Source organism: Canis lupus, chromosome 18 (assembly GCF_011100685.1).
Source record: "Canis lupus familiaris isolate Mischka breed German Shepherd chromosome 18, alternate assembly UU_Cfam_GSD_1.0, whole genome shotgun sequence".
NCBI lineage: Eukaryota > Metazoa > Chordata > Mammalia > Carnivora > Canidae > Canis > Canis lupus.
This window is the reverse complement of record NC_049239.1, coordinates 34,986,467-35,006,099: the sequence shown is the minus strand read 5'-3', so window position 1 is coordinate 35,006,099 and position 19,633 is coordinate 34,986,467. Positions and strand designations below refer to the sequence as shown.

General features: G+C 42.2%; 1 protein-coding gene and 1 long non-coding RNA gene across 6 annotated transcripts in view; one reads left to right on the top strand and one right to left on the bottom strand.

Moving 5' to 3' along the window:
- The window catches only part of LOC119864216, a 36,094-nt gene extending 34,606 nt beyond the window's left edge, over nt 1-1,488 (bottom strand). For all 3 annotated transcript variants that reach the window (XR_005373401.1, XR_005373403.1, XR_005373402.1), the window contains exons 1-2: nt 1,173-1,488; nt 997-1,096 (exon numbers count right to left, since the gene is read on the bottom strand). This is a non-coding gene — a long non-coding RNA (uncharacterized LOC119864216). The remainder of the gene's footprint in view (nt 1-996; nt 1,097-1,172) is intronic.
- Nucleotides 1,489-1,631: 143 nt separating this feature from the next.
- TCP11L1 (t-complex 11 like 1) overlaps nt 1,632-19,633 on the top strand; it is a 36,586-nt gene continuing 18,584 nt past the window's right edge. Inside the window, exons 1-5 of one of the 3 annotated variants that reach the window (XM_038563077.1) lie at nt 1,632-1,829; nt 5,746-5,929; nt 15,756-15,888; nt 17,454-17,574; nt 18,908-19,128. In XM_038563077.1, coding sequence (XP_038419005.1) covers nt 5,770-5,929; nt 15,756-15,888; nt 17,454-17,574; nt 18,908-19,128 — 635 coding nt within the window. In that variant the 5' untranslated portion in view covers nt 1,632-1,829; nt 5,746-5,769. Of the gene's footprint in view, nt 1,886-2,364; nt 2,561-5,745; nt 5,930-15,755; nt 15,889-17,453; nt 17,575-18,907; nt 19,129-19,633 lie in introns of those variants that run through there. The other 2 variants (XM_038563078.1, XM_038563076.1) reach the window with 2 other exon arrangements.

The following is a 19,633-nucleotide window of genomic DNA, read 5'->3' as shown; positions in this document are numbered from 1 at the left end:
GGATGGAACTGGAGGGTGTTATGCTGAGTGAAGTCAGTCAATTGGAGAAGGACAAACATTATATGTTCATTAATTCAGGGAGTATAAGACATAGTGAAAGGGAATAAAGGGTAAAGGAGAGAAAATGAGTGGAAAACATCAGTGAGGGGCAGCCCGGGTGGCTCAGCGGTTTAGCGCCACATTCGGCCCAGGGTGTGATCCTGGAGACCCCAGATCGAGTCCCACATCCGGCTCCATGTATGGAGCCTGCTTCTCCCTCTGCCTGTGTCTCTGCCCCTCTTCTGTGTCTCTCATGAATAAAGAAAATCTTAAAAAAAGAAAAGAAAAGAAAAGAATCAGTGAGGGTGACAGAACATGAGAGACTCCTAACTCTGGGAAGCGAACAAGGGGTAGTGGAAGGGAGGTTGGAGGGGGGGTTGTGGTGACTGAGGGGGGCACTTGACGAGATGAGCACTGGGGGTTATGCTATATGTTGGCATATCAAACTCCACTAAAAAGTCATATAAAATAAATAAAAGTAAGAATTTTTACAAATCACAAAAAAAAAAAAAAAACCCACATAGCTTTTATTTTTTTAAGATTAGCTATAGGGATCCCTGGGTGGCTCAGTGGTTTAGTGCTTGCATTTGGCCCAGGGTGTGATCCTGGAGACCCAGGATCGAGTCCCACGTCGGGCTCCCTGCATGGAACCTGCTTCTCTCTCTGTGTGTCTTTCATGAATAAATAAATAAAATCTTAAAAAAAAAAAAAAGCTTAGGTACAAAAACTGTTCCTATTCACGTAGTTCGCGATCGAACTGCTAAAAAAGGTGAGAAAAGCCCCTTTTTTTTGTTTTTTGTTTTTTTGGAGCAGCCTCCAGTCCAGCGCTGAGATAATCGCGGCCCCCAGTGCCTGTGACGGAGGGAGCCGAGGCTCCGGAACCCGCCTGGCTCGGCACCGCGGCTTCCCTTCCAGAACTCCCAGGTCCTAAAATGCCTGCAAGCGCGCACGCCTTACCGACACCAGGCTGGACCGTCACCGGAGCCCTTCGTCCCCTCGCCCCGCGTCTCTGCGGGGCTGAAGTCTCGCTCTTTCTGTCGACAAAGTGTGGCAGCCACTTAGATAGAAGCGATGACCTCCCCCGCCCCGCCCCCCGACAGTGACTCTGTGCCACTGAAGGGAGCCTCGGCTACCTGGTTTTTTTTTCCAAACTGAGGTAATAGTAAACAACGTGCAGCTACGGAAACCCGACGACGGTACTACCGAAGCCTGAAGACCCGAGCGGGGGAGGCTCTGAACGAGCTCACGGATTCGCGGCCGGTCTCCTTCTTTCCCTTGACGGAGTCCGCGCAGCCTCTACCACGTGCTCCGCTCCCGCCTCACACTCCAGCGGCGCCCACCCTTCCGTACGGAAACATGGCGCCGCCCAGCACGGGGCGGGCGCCGCCCGGCTCGGAGCCACCCTCCCACTGAGCCCCGCCGGCCGACTCCGAGTCTCCGTACGGAAACATGGCGTCTCCCGGCTCGAGCCCCCGCCCGCTGAGCGCCCTCGGCCCGCACGGGACCGCGCCCCCCCACCCCACGCCTTTCCGTACGGAAACATGGCGCCGCCCTACGAGGGGCGGGGGCCTCCAGGCTAGAGGGCTGCGTCCTCCTCGGCGACGCTGGAGGGGCGACCGCGCTGGCCGCTGCCCACCGGAGCCGGGCTGGGAGGACGGCCCGCAGCGCGCCGGGGGATGCGGCCTCAGAAGGGCGGAGGCTGAAGCATCCCGTGCTCGCCGCGCGTCGCTCCGCGCCTCCGCCTCGCTCCGGCCCGAGCTGCAGGAGGGAGAACGCCGACTCCGCGGCAGGTGAGGGACGCGCACGGAGGCCGGCAGCCCCGCGGGGCCCGCACGGGAGGCGCCAGGTGCGAGTCACAGGCATTTCTTCGGCTCCTCCGGGCAGGTCGGGTCCCGCGCGGTCGGGTGGAGGAGGGAGAGGCAGGGGCCGCGGCGGGTGGCGGCGTAGGGCGGCCTTTGTCCCTCCCCTCGGGGCCGCCCCGCCGCCCGCCGCCGCCCGCACGGTTGTTTACATCGGAGCCCGGGGGCGAGGGGCGCCGGCTGCGGGAGGGAGCGGGCCCGGCGTCGGCGGACCGAGCGCCTTGCCTTTGCTGACAGACCCTTCCTGTGAGGAGTCTGTGGCGGCGGCGCGCGCGACGACCTCCCCTCGGGCCCCTTGTCGGGCGGAGCAGGAGCTGCTGGAATGAAGGAGCAGCTGAGAGCCGCGCCCCCGGCAGCCCTGTCGCGGCCGCCGCGGTGCGCGCCCGTCGTCCCGACCACCCCCCCCCCCCCCCATCCAAGGAGTAGGTCGCTGCGTTTGGTTGGCAGATGAGGAAACTGAAGTTCCACAGCGAGGGAAGGGTCCGAATTGGAACCCGGGTCCGCCTGAGGCCAACGCCCACGCTTCCCTCCACACGCGCCGACCTCGCGGGGAGGACACAGCTGTCAACAGATACTCAGTGGGCGTCTGGAAGGCAGGCTTACCACGGACGCAGCATGTGTGGGAAATACGGTTGGTGGGAACGGAGAAGTCAAAAATCTAGGTGAAGAGTTGTGTGGGGTTTTTTTCGTTTTTTTTTTTTTTCTTTCTTTTTTTATTGGAGTTCAATTTGCCAACATGTAGCATAACACCCAGTGCTCATCCCATCAAGCGCCCCCCTCAGTGCCCGTCACCCAGTCACCCCCACCTCCCCGCCCGCCTCCCTTTCCACCACCCCTTGTTCGTTTCCCAGAGTTAGGAGTCTCTCATGTTCTGTCTCCCTCCCTGATATTTCCCACTCATTTTTTTCTCCTTTCGCCTTTATTCCCTTTCACTATTTTTTATATTCCCCAAATGAATGAGACCATATAATGTTTCACCTTCTCCGATTGACTTACTTCACTCAGCATAATATCCTCCCGTTCCATCCACGTCGAAGCAAATGGTGGGTATTTGTCGTTTCTCATGGCTGAGGAATATTCCATTGTATACGTAAACCACATCTTCTTCATCCATTCATCTTTTGATGGACACTGAGGCTCCTTCCACAGTGTGGTTATTGTGGACATTGCTGCTACAAACATCGGGGTGCAGGTGTCCCGGCATTTCAGTGCATCTGTATCTTTGGGGTAAATCCCCAGCAGTGCAGTTGCTGGGTCTAGGGCAGATCTATTGTTAACTCTTTAAGGAACCTCCACACAGTTTTCCTTTTTTCAGTTTTTGTTTTTTAAATAAAACTAGCCATTTCACAGGCTCTCCCCAACCCATCTTTCCCTCTTCAGCGTGGGCCACTTGTTCTCATCTTCCTGTGCCTTCACGTGTGCCCTCTGAGTAAAATGCCCCCCTTTTCTTTTCTTTTTTTTTTTTTTTAAAGATTTTATTTATTAATGGAGACACAGGCAGAGGGAGAAGCAGGCTCTGTGCAGGGAGCCCAATGTGGGACTCGATCCAGGGTCTCCAGGATTACACTCTGGGCTGAAGGCAGGCGCCAAGCCGCTGAGCCACCCAGGCGTCCCAATGTCCCCCTTCTCACCTCCTCTTTCACTCTAGACACTTATTAATTGGGTGAAATCCTGCTATTTTTATTTTTTTATTTTTAAAGATTTTATTTATTTGTGAGAGACGCAGGCAGGGGGAGAAGCAGGCTCCATTTAGGGAGCTTGATGTGGGACTGGATCCCGGGTCTCCAGAATCACGCCCGGAGCCCAAAGCAGATGCTCAACCGCTGAGCCACCCAGGTGTCCCATAAATCCTGCTTGTTTTAAAAGAACTCAAATGTCACCTTTTCTGGAAAGCTTATCCCAACCTCCTTCCAGGCAGAATTCATTTCTCCCTGTGCTGTGCTCTCTTACTGGTTTTATCATGTCACCAAGGCTTAAGTTTCACTGTTTCCTTGTGAGTGTGTTTCCCTTTCCAGACCTATTTTTTTTAAAAGGTTATTTATTTATTCGAGAGAGAGAGAGAGAGAGAGCACGTGCGCACACGAGAGAGCATGAGCAGGGGGAGGGGCAGAGGGAGAAGCAGACTCCCCACTGAGCAGGGAGCCCTGGGTGTGGCTGGGTCCCACGACCCTGAGATCATGACCTGAACCCAAGGCAGACACTTAACTGACTGAGCCACCCAAGCATCCCTCTCCAAACCTACTTAAATAAGTATATATATTAAAAAACAAACAAACAAAAAAAAGTATATATATTGAATCAGATCTAAGGCAATGATGCATGCCAAATGTGCAGTAACTGGCCCTACGAGAGTTCAGAGAAAGGTGCACACACTGTGGGAAAGGTGTCCTGGGAGGAATAAGACCTGAGCTGCACCTTAAAAGGATGGGGTTAGTTTACTAAACTGAGTGTTAGAGACCAGGAAAGCATGCCTTCCTCCTCACTGTGCAGTAAGAGTTACTTCATCCTTTCTGAGCTCATTCTCAGCATGTGAAAGATAAAATTAGAAGTGTGTGTGTGTGTGTGTGTGTGTGTGTGTGTGTGTGTGTTTGTCCTTTCTCATAGAATATGCTGGTAGTGTTATCTTTTGGATCTTGGAGCATATCCAGAGCCTAATAGGATTTAAGACAGAGGAGATGGGTGTCTGGAGTGGGATATTGGAAGGTAAGGGGGAACTGCAATAAAGCAACCCTCATATTAATAATACAGGCCTGGGAAAAAAAATACAGGCCTGAAAATGTCAATTCCAGTAACTTCATTCTATTTAATGGAGGGATCTGAAATTTCAGATAATTAAATCAAGTGATTCTTCTCTAATGTGCAAGAGAGCCTGCCAGACCTTTTGAAAGCAGTCAACATTTCTTTTGATCCCTGCATTGCCCTCCAGGTGTACAATAAAGGCTAATTAGTGTTTATGAAAATGGTTTGTGATCTCCAAGTGCTGATGGTACAAATACTAATTATTTGCAGAATTATGAATGCAGAAACGTGTCTAGCTTCTCTCTTAATTAGAAATACCTTAGGAAGAGAGAACTCTAGGAAAGAACTGGGGGGGGGGGGTTGGTGAGGAAAACTTGACAAAAACTTTTACAGTAAAAAGAGGATACTATTTCAGGCCTTTTTTAACTGGCCCAAACCGATGTATTAAGTATTATTCTTGTTCTAACCAGCAACTTAAAAAAATTAAAACCCCACCCCAACCGGTACATTGTGGTTGTCTGCAGCTTCCTCCTTACCATCTTTTCCTGCTGACTGGCAAGAAGTTAATAAAAATATTTGCCCCACACATTCTTACGTGCTTTGTAAGATTCCGCCTTGTGTCATCCCTCGATTTCTTATCCAGAATCAGAGAACCAGCTCCTCAGTCCAGTGTATTCAATTGGAAGCCCAAGTTAAAAGCATGATTTTCAGAGACTTTGCCTATCAGCTCTCAGGAATGAAAGTAAAAAATTGAAGAATCACTCTTTGATTAAAATAGAAGCAGGCAGTTGATAGTATTATCTTCCAACAATGTAAGGTCCTGTTTTCTTTTGACGTGGTACTTAAAAGTGAGACAAAAATACTCAAACTTGTTACTCTGTATCTGAAGTACAGGTCCATAGATTTGATACATTACAAGCATAGTTTTACAAATAATCTGTTAAATCACTGAGGTAGAGTATGATAGCTGGATAAGGTCTCTGCAAGCCGATTCATTTTTACAGGTGAGAAAATTGAAACCCAAAGAGAATAACTGATTTGCCCAGAGTCACACTGCTAGTTAGTGACAGAGCTAGAACGTGTGGTTCACTTTGTCTTTCTTTCCTAGGGAAGTGAATAAACTTAATTGAGAATGTCTGAAAACCCTGACAAGCCCAATATAAATGAAGCAGGAAAATCAAAATCGAATGGTTCTGAGCAAGACCTTGAAGATGCTGTGGAAGGTTCTGATGAAGCTTTACAGAAAACAAAGTCGGGCTCTCCCAGCACCCGAAGAGTGCAAAGACCTCACTGTAAGCAGATTTGACTTTGGTTAGAAGCAATATTACTGTTTTCAGATGATGTTTTGATTAGGCTTCCTTGTGGCCCTGAGCAGGGTTCTAATACTGTGATATCATTGCCAATAACTGGCATTTAAGAATAGCAAGTTTCTCCGCTGGCAGCCTAGTCATTTGTGGGTTTTCAATTGCTTGAGAAATTAAAATTTCAGGATAATGTCCAGAATATTCCTGTCTTCCTGCAGTCTCCATAATATTCCACTTTCTCTGAAGTGCTCTGAGAAAGAGGGTGGAGTGCAAATTGTAGCTTTAATTTAAAAAGCATCTGAAAAGTCTGAGGCAGGTTCCAGCCAGGACTGTGCTTGTGCAGGTTAAAAAAGAAATAGGTTTTGAATGTGAGTGAGGTCACCACACCCTAACTTCACTGCCTGGGGGCTTAGTTCCCACGAAGTTGAGGGGATTCAGCTTGCTGAGTGTGTGGTGAAGTCATTTCAGATCCCTGGCAGGGAGCAGGCTCGCGGATGAAAGGGTGGTAGTTTCCGCAAGTATTCCCAGCAGTCGCCCCAACTCATGTCTTTTATTAAGAATACTTAAGCTTTTTGAAGTGAGTCCAAAAATGAAAGTTTTAAGAGGAAGTGTCATAGTCTAAGAATGTCAGTGCTGATGTTATCTCTTTAAAGTGTAGATGATCAGTAGTTCTTCATATTTGAAAGAAGCATGAACATTTTTGGGTTTGAGGTATGTTTCTTTTAAAATGATTAAAGCCCTTCCCAGGTAATTTATTAGTCCGCACAGTATTCTTTTCTTTTTTCTTTTCAGTGAAGGAAGCTTTACACCCAATGTGGGGCTTGAACTCACGACTCTGAGAGCAAGAGTTGCATGCTCTACTGACTGAGCCAGCCAGGCACCCCTCAACATAGTATTCTTTTTTGATTGTTTGTTTAAGATTTTATTTATTTGAGGGCAGCCCTGGTGGCTCAGCGGTTTAGCGCCACCTTCAGCCCAGGGTATGGTCCTGGAGACCCAGGGTCGAGTCCCACGTCGGGCTCCCTGCATGGAGCCTGCTTCTCCCTCTGCCTGTGTCTCTGCCTCTCTCTCTCTCTCTCTCTCTCTCTCTCTCTGCATCTCTCATGAATAAATAGATAAAATCTTAAAAAAAAAAAGATTTTATTTGAGAGAGAAAGAGAGAGAGCATGAGCTGGGGGAGGGGTAGAAGGAGAGGGAGAAGCAGACTGCCCACTGAGCAGGCAGCCCAACATAGGGCTCAATCCCAGGACCATAAGATCATGACATGAGCCGAAGGCAGACACTTAACTGACTGAGCCACCCAGGTGCCCCTCAACATAGTATTCTTACAGCAAACATTATGGACCCCATCTTATAATGGTTTAGTATCACATAGATTTTGATAGGTATACTGGTAGGTTCAGGGAAACATGCTGTTAATAACAGTCTATCATGCATGTGTTAGGCCTTACAGAAAAAAAATTATTTTTGGAAAAAAAAGGCAGGCTCTCCCAGCAAGCAAAGTGTACAAAGACCTCACTGTAAGCAAATATGACCTTGGTCATATTGGTCTCCAATATGTATAGCTAGACTTCTGCTGTCTCATTTTTATTTATTTATTTTTTACTTTTTATTTCTTAAGATTTTATTTTTACCTCATCGTTATACCCAACATGGGACTTGAACTTACAACTATGAGATTAAGAGTCACATATTCTAATGACTGAGCCAGCCAGGTGCCCTGTTTTCTTATTTTTAAAATGAGGAAAATACACTTATCTCTTAGGATGATTGTAAAGATTAAATGAATTCATATGAAGCATTTAGAATAGTGCTTGGCACCTAATAAATGCTTGATAAATATTAGTTGTTAATACTACTGGCTTGTCATCTGTTGCATTTAAAGATACCAGGACTGATTGCTATAATTTGGATGTATAGTAATGGTTTTATTCTTTACAGTTTCTGATAAAGGAGGACCTTTGGTTTAGATCTTTAGTCATTCTTTGATTGATGGCTTTGCCTTTGGCATCCTGTCTGTCTAATGGCATGACTCCAAATTAATGTCAAGCCAACACTAGGCTACATTATCTGAGATTGTATACAGTTATGCCTTTAAGCAAGAGTCCTTATCCTGGGACCTTGATCGAGTTGATAGGGGGTCATAGGAACAGCCAGAAAAGTATATCAAAATTTGTGTGCATATGCATTTTTTAGGAAGAAAATCATGGAGGATTTCATTAAATTCTCACAGAAGCCTATACCAAAACAAGATATAAAATCAGTGCCCTAAAATATTCCTCTGGCTTCCTTGCTCTTTCTCCTTATCATAATAGGTAGGCATAGGGCTGTGGGCCTCTGTGGTAAAGCTCAGACCCCATAGTCTGGGGGCCACATCAGGAAGCATCACTGATCACACATAGAGCATAAATTAAGAATTTATAAAATAAGAAACTGTTTGCGGACATTTGAGTTTATAGTAACTCTAAAATCACTTCTGGAATTCTACGAATTAAAATGTAACGAGCAAAAAGATAACCTTTAGTCTTGAAAATTATAATAGAGTAATATTTTAAGGATAGAATTGCTATTGGCAACTGTGATCATGGGATTTATAAAATAAATATATTTAGTGTTTGTCCAGTTTCTGGCGAAGAGCTCCTTTGGAATCTCCTAAGTGATGAGCTCTAGAAAGGAGTCTTTTGTTATGTTAACGAGTGACTTTTGGAGAGCACCCAGGTAACCAAAGGAGGGGGGACTGGTTGCCAGGGGACCAAGTCATGTGATCAAAGTCCCATTCTCCAACCTCCAGAGTGGTGAGAGGGGGCTGGAAGATGAATCAATTGCCTGTGGCCAGTGACTTTTTTTTTTTTTTTTAAGATTTATTTGAGATCCAGAGAGAGAATGAGAGCATGGGAGGGTACATGCGAGCACATGAACACAAGCACACACAGAGGCACACAGTGGGGAGAGGCAAAGAGAGAATCCTTAAGCAGACTCCCCAGGAACCATGGAGCTTGATCCCAAGACCCTTAGATCATGACCTGAGCTGAAATCAAGATTTGGCTGCTTAACCAACTGAGACAGCCAATGGCCAGTGATTTAATCAATCGTGCCTATATAATGAAGCCTCCATTAAAAACCCAAAAGGACTGTGTTGGGAGAGCTTCTGGGTTGGTGAACACGTGGTGGTACTGGGAGGGTGGCATGCTCAGAACATGGAAGCTACATGCCCTTTCCCCATACCTTGCCCTACACATCTCTTAATCTGGCTGCTCCTGAGTTTATTTCCTTTTATACTGAACCATGAATGTGGTTAAGTCAGTGTTTCTCTGAGTTTTGTGAGCTGCTATAGTAAATTAACAGAACCTGAGGAGGGAGTCATTGGAACCTCAGATCTATAACACGGGTGACCATGTGGACTTGCAATGGGGGCAAGTACCCCGCTATCTCCTAACCTATGGGATCTGACACTGCCTGCAGGTAGATAGTGTCAAAATGGAATTAGATTGTAGGACACTCAACTGCTGTCTGACAACTGCGTGGTGGTATGAGAGGAAAAACACCTCACCTTGCCCCCCACCAAATACACATTGCAGTTTGGGGGCAGAACCTTTAGTAAGTGATACAAAATATTGAAAAAGAAAAAATGGCTGGCTTGTGAGAACTGGTTGACACTAATCTGTGGTGGTGACTTGATTCCAAAAGATGATCTGTTCTTTAAACATTGAGATCCTCAGGGTAAGGATCAATCAACTGTAACTTAATGTCTCCTCTGAGATTCTCTACTTCTATATGCTTCTCTGCTCACAAAGCACCTTCTGTTCTGGTGTTTAATCACCTGTTGACCAGTAAATAAAAGATGCTGTATTTTGATGAAAAAAAGAACTGTTTTCCAGTTAATATCTTCCATTTAGCATTTTGGTTTATTAAATCAGGTCTTTGTGAGTTTAATTAGTAGGTCTTGGTCATCCTTAGATAAATGGATGACACTGAGTTCTTATATTTTTTTATTTTATTTTATTTTATTTTATTTTATTTTATTTTATTTTATTATTTTTTTCTTACATTTTTTTAAAGGTTTTATTTTATTTTTTAAAGATTTGCTTATTTTAGAAAGAGTGTACCCATGTGTGGCAGGAGAGATGGAAGCAGAGGCAGAGGGAGAGAGGGTCTCAAGCAGACTCCATGCTGAGCACAGAGCCCAACTCGGGATTCAGTCTCACAACCCGGAGATCACGACCTGAGCCAAAACCAAGAGTCACGTGCTCAACCGACTGTGCCACCCAGGTGCCCCTTTATTTTTAAGTAATCCCTACATCCAACATGGGGCTCAAATTTAACCCTAAGATAAGTATTGCATGCTGTACTAACTTAGCCAGCCAGCCAGGCGCCCCTGTGAATTTAATTAGTAGATCCCAGACATCCTTAGATAAATGGTAACACTAAATTCTTACATTTTTTTAAGTTTATTTATTTATTTAAGTAATCTCCACATCTATCATGGGAACTCACAACCCCGAGAACAAGAGTCATAACACTGTTATGACTGAGCCAGCCAGGCGCCCCCCTAAGTTCTTACATTTGTAAAGGTCATGACTAAACTTTGACTGAACAGAGACACCATAATTCAATCAGTCAATATTTATTAAGTGCATATTGTGTGTCAGGAATCTAGCAGGGAGCCAGGCCCACAGTGATCTCTTTGCTCCTGGAGCTTGTGGTCTAGTGAGGAAGACAAAATAACAAGCAGTTGCTACACAGTGCAGTAAGTTCTGTGGATAAACTTTACCCTTGCTGCACTATACTCACTCTATAGTAGTTTGGGGGTGACATTTGCCATTTGAGAATTCTCAAACACAAAATAATCCCACTTACAACCCTGTAATTAGTATGCAGTGAACAATTCCTGTGTGTGTAGATTTGTAATGTATCTTGATCATATTTTAGAATTGTAGCTTTTATCTTTTTGGATCAGGTATCCTTCATTAATGAGTTTGATTTTAAGTAGTTGCTAAGTTGGACAGCTCCTGTAAACTGGTGTCTGATGTTCCGTCCAGTTCCCAGCACTTGTTACAAACTGTTTTGTCTCAAGTATGCACAAAACCCTGAGAACACACTTGTGTATAATTTGGAAGATTCTCCTCTTTCATAGAATGTTTCTTCAGTTGTCTTCTTTTTTGCATATTAGGAAATAATGGCTCTGGAAGATTTAAAGACTTAGGGGCAAAGGGAGATGGAGAGAGAATCCCAAGCTGACTCAATGCTGAGTGCAGGTTTTGATGCCATAGCCCTGAGATCACAACCGGACCTAAAACCGAGAGACAGACACTTAACTTTCTGAACTACCTAGGTGCCCCTGGCCCTGGAAAATTTAAATGATTCTCGTTCAAGGTCACATCAAGAGTCTAGAAGGAGCTGGACTTCTTCCTGACTTGCTCTGTCCATTGTTTCATGACTAAGTGACATGCAAACAGTGTTTGTCATTACCCAGATGCCCCAAATTATTGAAAAATGGTAAATTTACTGTGAAAACTTGGTGTGTTTCTGTTAATTTCATAAATTTAAGATGATTAGACATTTGAAGATTTTTGCAAAACCAGAGTTAAAACAAAGCTTGGAAGCCCTGGTGACTATCCTGAATCTCTCTTTATAAAAAAAAAAAAAAAAAAAAAAGATTTTATTTATGAGATACAGGAGAGTGAGAGAGAGAGAGAGAGCACACGCGAGAGAGAGACAGGCAGAGGGAAAAGCAGGCTCCATGTTGGGAGCCTGACATGGGACTCCATCCCCGGTCTCCAGGATCACGCCCTGGGCTGAAGGTGGCGCTAAACCGCTGAGCCACCCGGGCTGCCCTGAATCTCTTTTTAAGAGATAAATATTTGGTGTGCCGGGCTGGCTCAGTTGGTGGAGCATGGCTCTTGATCCCGGGGTTGCAGGTTTGAGTCCCACATTGAGCGTTATGATTACTTAAAAAGTAAAATCTTAAAGAAGATAAGAACTCTATGGAGTCTAATAACTTCTGATGCTTGATGGTGACCTACCACAATGGAAGTTTCATTTTCTGATAAATGGTGACAGAAAATATTAGCTTTAATAATCAGGCATATAGCAAATTCCTGCTCAGTGCCTTTGAATTTTTAATCTGCTTTATTGAGGTATAATTTATATGGAATAAAATTGAATTTTAAGTATGCAATTTGAATTTTGACCAATACATTTACAATTGTGTCACTACTACCACAATTATAAGCTGCTATAACATTTTCACCACCTCCCCATACTTCCATGCCCCTTGGCAGTGAATCTTTCCCACCAATTGATCATAGTGTATAATCCATTTACTCTATTGTTGAATTTGGTTTGCTATATTTTGTCGAGGATCTTTGCATCTGTGCTCATAAGGGATACTGACCTATCATTTTCTTTCCTTATAGTATCTGGTTTGGGTGTCACGGTAATGCTGACCTCCTATAATGAGTTCTGGCCTTTGGCAACCACTTCCTTGCTTTCTGTCCTCTAATTTTGCCCTCCTTAGGATTTCAAATAAATAAAATCATACTGTATGTAGTCTTTTGTATCTGACTCTTTAACTTGGGATAGTGCTTTTAAGATTCACCTATGTCTTTGCATGTACCAGTTTATTCCTTTGTTATTGCTGGGTAGCATTCTGTCGTGTGGTTATACTACAATTTGTTTATTCTGCAGTTGATTAACATTTGGATTAGTTCTAGGTTTTGACTGTTATGAAGGATGCTGCTATTAACACTTGAGTACAGTTCTTCATGTGGCCATATATTTTCAGTTTTCTTGGGTAAAGACTTAGGAGTGAGGTTGCTAGGTCATGTGGTAAGAGTATGTTTTACTTTATAAGAAACCAAGAACCAGTTTTCCAAAGTGGTGGTACCCATTTTTCATGGCCATTGTTTAGGGATGAGAGTTCCAGATGCTCCACTCTACGTCAGGACTTGGTATGATTAGCCTCTTTAATTTTGGCCATTCTAGTAGGTGTGCAGTGGTATCTCATTGTGGTCTTAATTTGCATTTCCCTGATTCTAAAAGGAAAAACCTATAGTTTTCTACCTGTGTGGAGCAAAACCGAGTGCTTCCTCCTGTGTTTTTCTCCTGGGTATCTTTTACTACTCATGCAAAATGTATAACTTCTAGTACCAAATATGTGGGTTGTTTTTCCTCCCACCAAGCAATTTTCTGTGACACGGCTAGGTGGCCTACACTTCAACTAAATTCTGACACTATTTACCCAGAGATAACATTGGATCTCTCAGGTAAAGGCCTTAGTCCTATAAGAATACCCCTCCCTCATCCTTCTGCTTTGGATAGTAGTCACAAATCTAGGTCAGAAGACCAATTAACTATAGATTTAGATTCCAACAGCCCCTCCATGGATTCTACTAATTTGCTAGAGTGGCTCACTGAACTCAGGGCAACATGGTTTCCAAGTTTATTAAAGATAAATACAGATGAACAGCTAGATGAAGAGCTACATAGGGTGAGGTTTGGGAGGGTCCTAAGTGTAGGAGCTTCTGTCGCTATGAAGTTGGGGCGTATCACCCTCCCAGTATGGATGTGTTGGCAACCTGGAAGTTCTCTGAACCCCCTGCTATTGAGACTTTATGGAGGCTTCCTCATGTAGGCATGATCAATTATTAATTCCATGTTCAGCCCTGCTACCCTCTCTAGAGGATAGGGCTGAAAATTCCAGATTTCTAATCATGGGTTGGTCTTAATTGGTCCCCATCCAGAAGCCACCCAGGAGCTCATTCAGAGTTACCTCAACAGAACAAAACATGCTACTTGTGCTTATCACCTAGGATTTAACATGGGTTTTAGGAGCCCGGTGTCAAGGAAGAGATCAAAAACCAAATATTAAAACAAGATGCTCCCAGCGTTCTTATCACTTAGGAAATTAGAAGGGTTTTAGGAGTTCTGTGCCAGCAACCAGGGGCAGAGACCGATATATATTTTTTTCTATTATCTCACACTGATGATTAATGATATTCAGTAGCTGTTCATGGCCTATTGGCCACTTGTATATTTACTTTGGAGAAATGTCTGTTCAGATCTTTTGCCCATATTTTACTGGTGGTCGTCTATTTTTGCGTTATAAGAGTTCTTTCTGTATTCTGGATACAAGTCCTTTATCATGTGTGTCTTACATATCTTTTCTCCTATCTGTCATGCTTTTTCATTTTCATGATAGGAATTTTGGTAAAGCACAAGGTATCAATTTTTTTCTCTTATATGTTGAATTTTTTGTGTCTTACTCTAAGAAATTTTGCCTAACTCAAGATAAGGATTTCATCTTTCTCTCCTAGGAGTTTTCTAGTTTTAGTTCTTATATTTAGACCTGTGGTCTATTTTGAGTTCCTTTGCACTTAACATGTGAGGGAAGGATTGTGGGTCATTCTTTTATGTACAGATAGCCAATTGTTCAAGCATTGTTTAGTTAAACTAATCTTGCCTCATTGACCACATGTATATGTATGTATGTGTATCAGTCTATTTCTGGGTCCTCTGTTCTGTTCACTTGATCTCTATATAGATCTATCTTCATGCCAGAAACACTGTTTTGATTGTTGTAGCTTTATAGTAACTCTTAAAATTAGTGTAAGTCCTCTAACTTTATTCTTTATCATAATAGTTTTCATTTCCCTAAGTCCTGTGCATTTCCATGTAAATTTTAGGATGATTTTGGCATTTTCAACAAAAATCTTGCTGGGATTTTTACTGGGATTACATTTTATCAACAGATCACTTGGCAGAAATTGACATCTTAATGAGAATTCTTATCTGGGCTTTGACTTTTGGATATTCATTTTAATTTACCAATATCCATGAAGCAAATTTTATTTATTTATTTATTTATATAGTGTTTTTACTAATAGTCTGTAGAAACACTGGGAAGAATTTTTGTCAAGTATTCCCAGCTTCTCCTTACGTTCCTGAATAAAGATTTTTTTTAAAAATGTATTTTATTTATTCCTGAGAGAGAGAGAGAAAGAGGCAGAGACACAGGCAGAGGGAGAAGCAAGGGAGCCCTATGTGGGACTCGATCCCCGGACTCCAGGATCACGCTCTGGGCTGAAGGCAGGTGCTAAACCGCTGAACCACCCACGGATCCCATTTTTGATCTTTAAAACTATTAAACCCCATACAAGCCAGTGACATTATTTATCTCATTTTAAGCCTAGATCTTATCATCCTCACTTAAAAGTAATACAGTTATCCTCCAGGTCAGTGCCTCTCAAATTATTGTTTCAAAACATTCTTAGCATCCTATACAGGGTAGTGAGTGGCTTTAGCATTTTTTTGAATAGTACCTGGCACCCTAAATTACTTGACAGAATTTTAATTTGGGGAGATTCGTTCCTGGCATGGTATTAGTGGTGGTGCAAAATGTAAACTGCTGATGGGAGCAATTGAGGAAGTCCTAAATCTGGCTTTCCTTTCCTAAATTTAAGATAGAAATGTAGGAAAGAGATTGGAAAACAACCCTCCACATATTGGAAAATGTAATAGTCTGTGCCTTAAAAAGTTTGCTTAAGTCTCTGTTTCCTTTAATCATTTTCCACTGACCAGTCTTAATTTAAAAAACAGATAATTTGAATGTTGGAAGTGGTCTCCGTTTTTAGGATTCTAGGTTAAAAAAAAATAATGAAATAGGTGAAATTCTGTTGTTTGAAATGGCCAGAGTATTTTCATAAATAGAGGCATAACCAAAATTATTAGCTGGTACTAGAACCACTGCCTACTCCTTACTTTAATAGAAATTTTAATCTAGAGAAGCAATCTCTTACACTGGGTTTTGTTACAGCTAGTCCTCCTCGATTTGTGACAGTAGAAGAACTTCTAGAGACAGCGAAAGGAGTCACTAACATGGCTTTAGCCCATGAAATTGTAGTAAATGGAGACTTTCGGATTAAACCGGTTGAATTACCAGAAGACAGGTAAGGCGGTTACTGAGTTACCTTGTTTAGTGGAACTCTACCATTTTCCAGTTCTGGAAAGGTCTTCTTCACTTGGTGTCAGTATATTTAGGTGTATTTTTTCCTTTTGTATGTTGCTAAAACAAAACAACCAAAAAAACCCCACCCAACAATACATCTGTACTTGGAATTACTAGTGTTTGGAAATGGATCTCAGGACCACTGATCATAAGTAAAAGGTCTAGGAAATCTGTGGACAGCTTTCATGTCAGCTTCTCCCTACTGCTTAAGACTTAGCTGTCCTATCTTGTGTTTTCATTGTATTGTTTCATTCATTGCTTGTAACTATCATATCGTACTATAAGTGTTGGTTTACTAGTGTTCTTCACCAGATTGTAAGCTCTACAAAGACAAGGACTATGCATTATTCTCTAGGTTCATAGCACTTAGCACATATCATATTGAATTTAAAACTCTTGATTGTAAGGTGTATCTTTTAAAATGTATTGTCATAAGAAAGAAAAATCATTGCCTGTTTTAATTGTAAAAGTCCCATATAAATATTGGGAGTCTGTTAGCCAAGGAGGAGGAATGGCTGCTAGGTTGCCAAGCTATGTGTTGCCAACATGAATCTTCTATGACTTTACAAATATTTTTTTAAAGATTTTATTTATTCATGAGAGACAGAGAGAGAGAGAGAGAGAAGCAGAGACACAGGCAGAGGGAGAAGGAGGCTCCCTGCAGGGAACCCAATGTGGGACTCTATCCTGGGTCTCCAAGATCACGCCCTGGACTGAAGGTGGCGCTAAACCGCTGAGCCACCCAGGCTGCCCTACAGACAATTTTTATGTTCTGTAAAGATAGTACTTTTTCACCTTAATAATGAAGAATTACTTGTTTTGCTTTCACAATATAAAGACTGTGGGCTTTTTTTTTTTTTAAGATTTTATTTTTAAGTAATCACTATATCCAACATGGGGCTCAAACTCTTAACCTTGAGATCATGCTCTACCACCTGAGCCAGCCAAGCACCCCTAAAGATTGGTTTTAATGAGATGCCATATATTAGCTATTACAATTTGGTACCTAATTGAGCAATTCCCTCATGTATCACATAGGAATAGGATATTTTCTGTATTTCTATATTTTCTTTTATTTCAAGTCCTTCGGTCTTTATATGTGCTGAATTGTTATCTTAAACTACCTAATCAAAAAAATGTTAAACTTGCTGGTATCAGGGAAAATTAAGAAAATAGTTCTGAACTATTCGATATGCTTTTTATCATATGGTACTGTTATATACTATTAATTGGCCCAATGTCTTATGTCAAATTAGTTGAAAATTAATTTGGTATTTTTTGAAATAAATTGCTTTTTATTTTAAATACCTCACTTGTGAGGTATTTATTGAAATAAAGCACTAAACTACAAATAAGATATGTGATTGACAAGTATATTTGGGACATCTTTCTGATGTTCATCCAAATTATTTTAAAATTTTCTCAACCTAAACCCATAGAATTTGTGCTTTTAAAGGTGATTTGAGGCTTAAATATTTTGTTTTTTCTTTTTTCATTTGTTTCCAGCTTGGAGAAGAGAGTAAAGGAGATTGTACATAAAGCTTTTTGGGATTGCTTGAGTGTCCAGCTAAGTGAAGACCCTCCAACATATGACCATGCCATCAAACTTGTTGGAGAAATCAAAGAGGTGAGGCAAAGAGCAAATTGTGGTGCTTTTCTAGTGTGTTATGAGTATTCAAACTCTCTGTGTTATTGTGCCAAAGACTTGAAAGAAATAGAAGGATTGAGAAGTTAAAGTTCTTCCTAAAATGTGGATTAATAACTATTTTTGCCTCTATGCCCTTATTAAAATTTGAAATAAGCTATGATAACCTGAAGGCTTTACTTTGTAAATGAAGGTATGTATGTACGTATGTGTGTGTGTGTGTGTGTGTGTGTGTATTTATATAGATTTATTTAGAGGTGCGTTGGTGACTCAGTCAGTTCTGGGATCAAGCCCCACGTCTGGCTCCATGCTCAGTGTAGAGTCTGCTTTTCCCTCTACCCCTCTCCCTGTTCATGTTTGCTTTTATGTGCATGCTCTCTTTCTCTCTCTCTAATAAAATTTATCTTTAAAAAAATTATTTATTTTGAGAGAGAGTGTGCACACACATGCACAGGGGCAGGGTCAGAAGGAGAGGGGGAGGAGAATCTCAAGTAGACTCTGTACTGAGCATGGAGCCGAACATGGGGCTTAGTCTCATGACCCTGAATTCATGACCAGCCAAAACCAAGAGTCGGATGCCATCCAGGCACTGCTGGAGGCTTATATTTTTTAAGACAGAATTATTTAAAGAAAAAAAATTACTTTACAGTATTGGTGATTTTTTAAAATTTTAATAGGTGTGGATATATTCAGTATATAATGGCCAAAAAGTGGGATCCCTGGGTGGCGCAGCGGTTTAGCGCCTGCCTTTGGCCCGGGGCGTGATCCTGGAGACCCGGGATCAAATCCCACGTCGGGCTCCCGGTACATGGAGCCTGCTTCTCCCTCCGCCTATGTCTCTGCTTCTCTCTCTCTCTGTGTGTGACTATCATAAATAAATAAAAAATAAAAAAAAAAAATTCAAAAGATCCTTCTTAAAAAAAAAAAAAAAAAAATGGCCAAAAAGTGATTTCGGTCTGTGGGATAGAGAAGGCATTAAATGGAAGTTAAGATTCTTTTTGCAAATATCTTTAGCAGTAGTATCAAAGAAGAAATGTGTCCATGGCTCAGTCAGTAGAGCATGTGATTCTTCATCTCAGAATTGTGAGTTCGAGCCCCATGTTGGGTGTAGAGCCTACTTTAAAAATAAAGAAATGATTCGTAAACATATTTTCTGTAGATTTGTTAAGTTAGAAGTTAAAATATGTATCACAGTAACAATTGTGTTACAGTAACAATTGATAAGCCCTTATTTGGGTAATTGTAAATTCCTTTGCATATATTCAAAAGTGATGTCTAAGAAACTTTGATTAAACTTGATTATGCTCTCTTGTAGACACTCTTATCTTTCTTGCTGCCTGGTCACACTAGACTGAGAAACCAGATAACAGAGGTCTTGGATCTGGATCTGATAAAGCAAGAAGCAGAGAATGGGGCCTTAGACATTTCAAAGCTGGCAGAATTCATTATTGGCATGATGGGGACCCTGTGTGCACCTGCTCGAGATGAGGAAGTCAAGAAACTAAAGGACATTAAGGAAATTGTGCCCCTTTTCAGGTATGGGAATTGTGTTAATTGCCTTTAGTGTGCTTAAAATACAGAGCCTCTTTTCTTTTTTTTTTTTAAATTTACTTATTCATCTTAGTGTGAGGAGGGGCAGAGGGAGAGAGAGAGAGAGAGAATCTCAAGCAGACTCCCCACTGAGCACGTATGCAGGGCTCAATCAGAGCCTGTTTTCAAATTTAGACTTCTTCAAGTATAGATATTCATGAATTAAAAATTAAAAAAGCAAACACTTTATAAAATATAGAAAAGTCAAAAGAAGGAAAAAAATCACCCATAAGTTTACCATCTAAAGGCAAAATCACTGTTAATCATGTTGATTTTGTTATGTTTTCCCCCCCTCAACTTTTTTTTTTTAAGACACATTTATTCAGCATCACAATCAGACTATTACATTTAGCAATCAACAGCATGGGTGCAAAAAAAAAAAAAAAAAACCCTACATTAAAACCCTTGTTGGAATGCTTTACACTTTCCACAGAGCAGAAACTAAAATAAC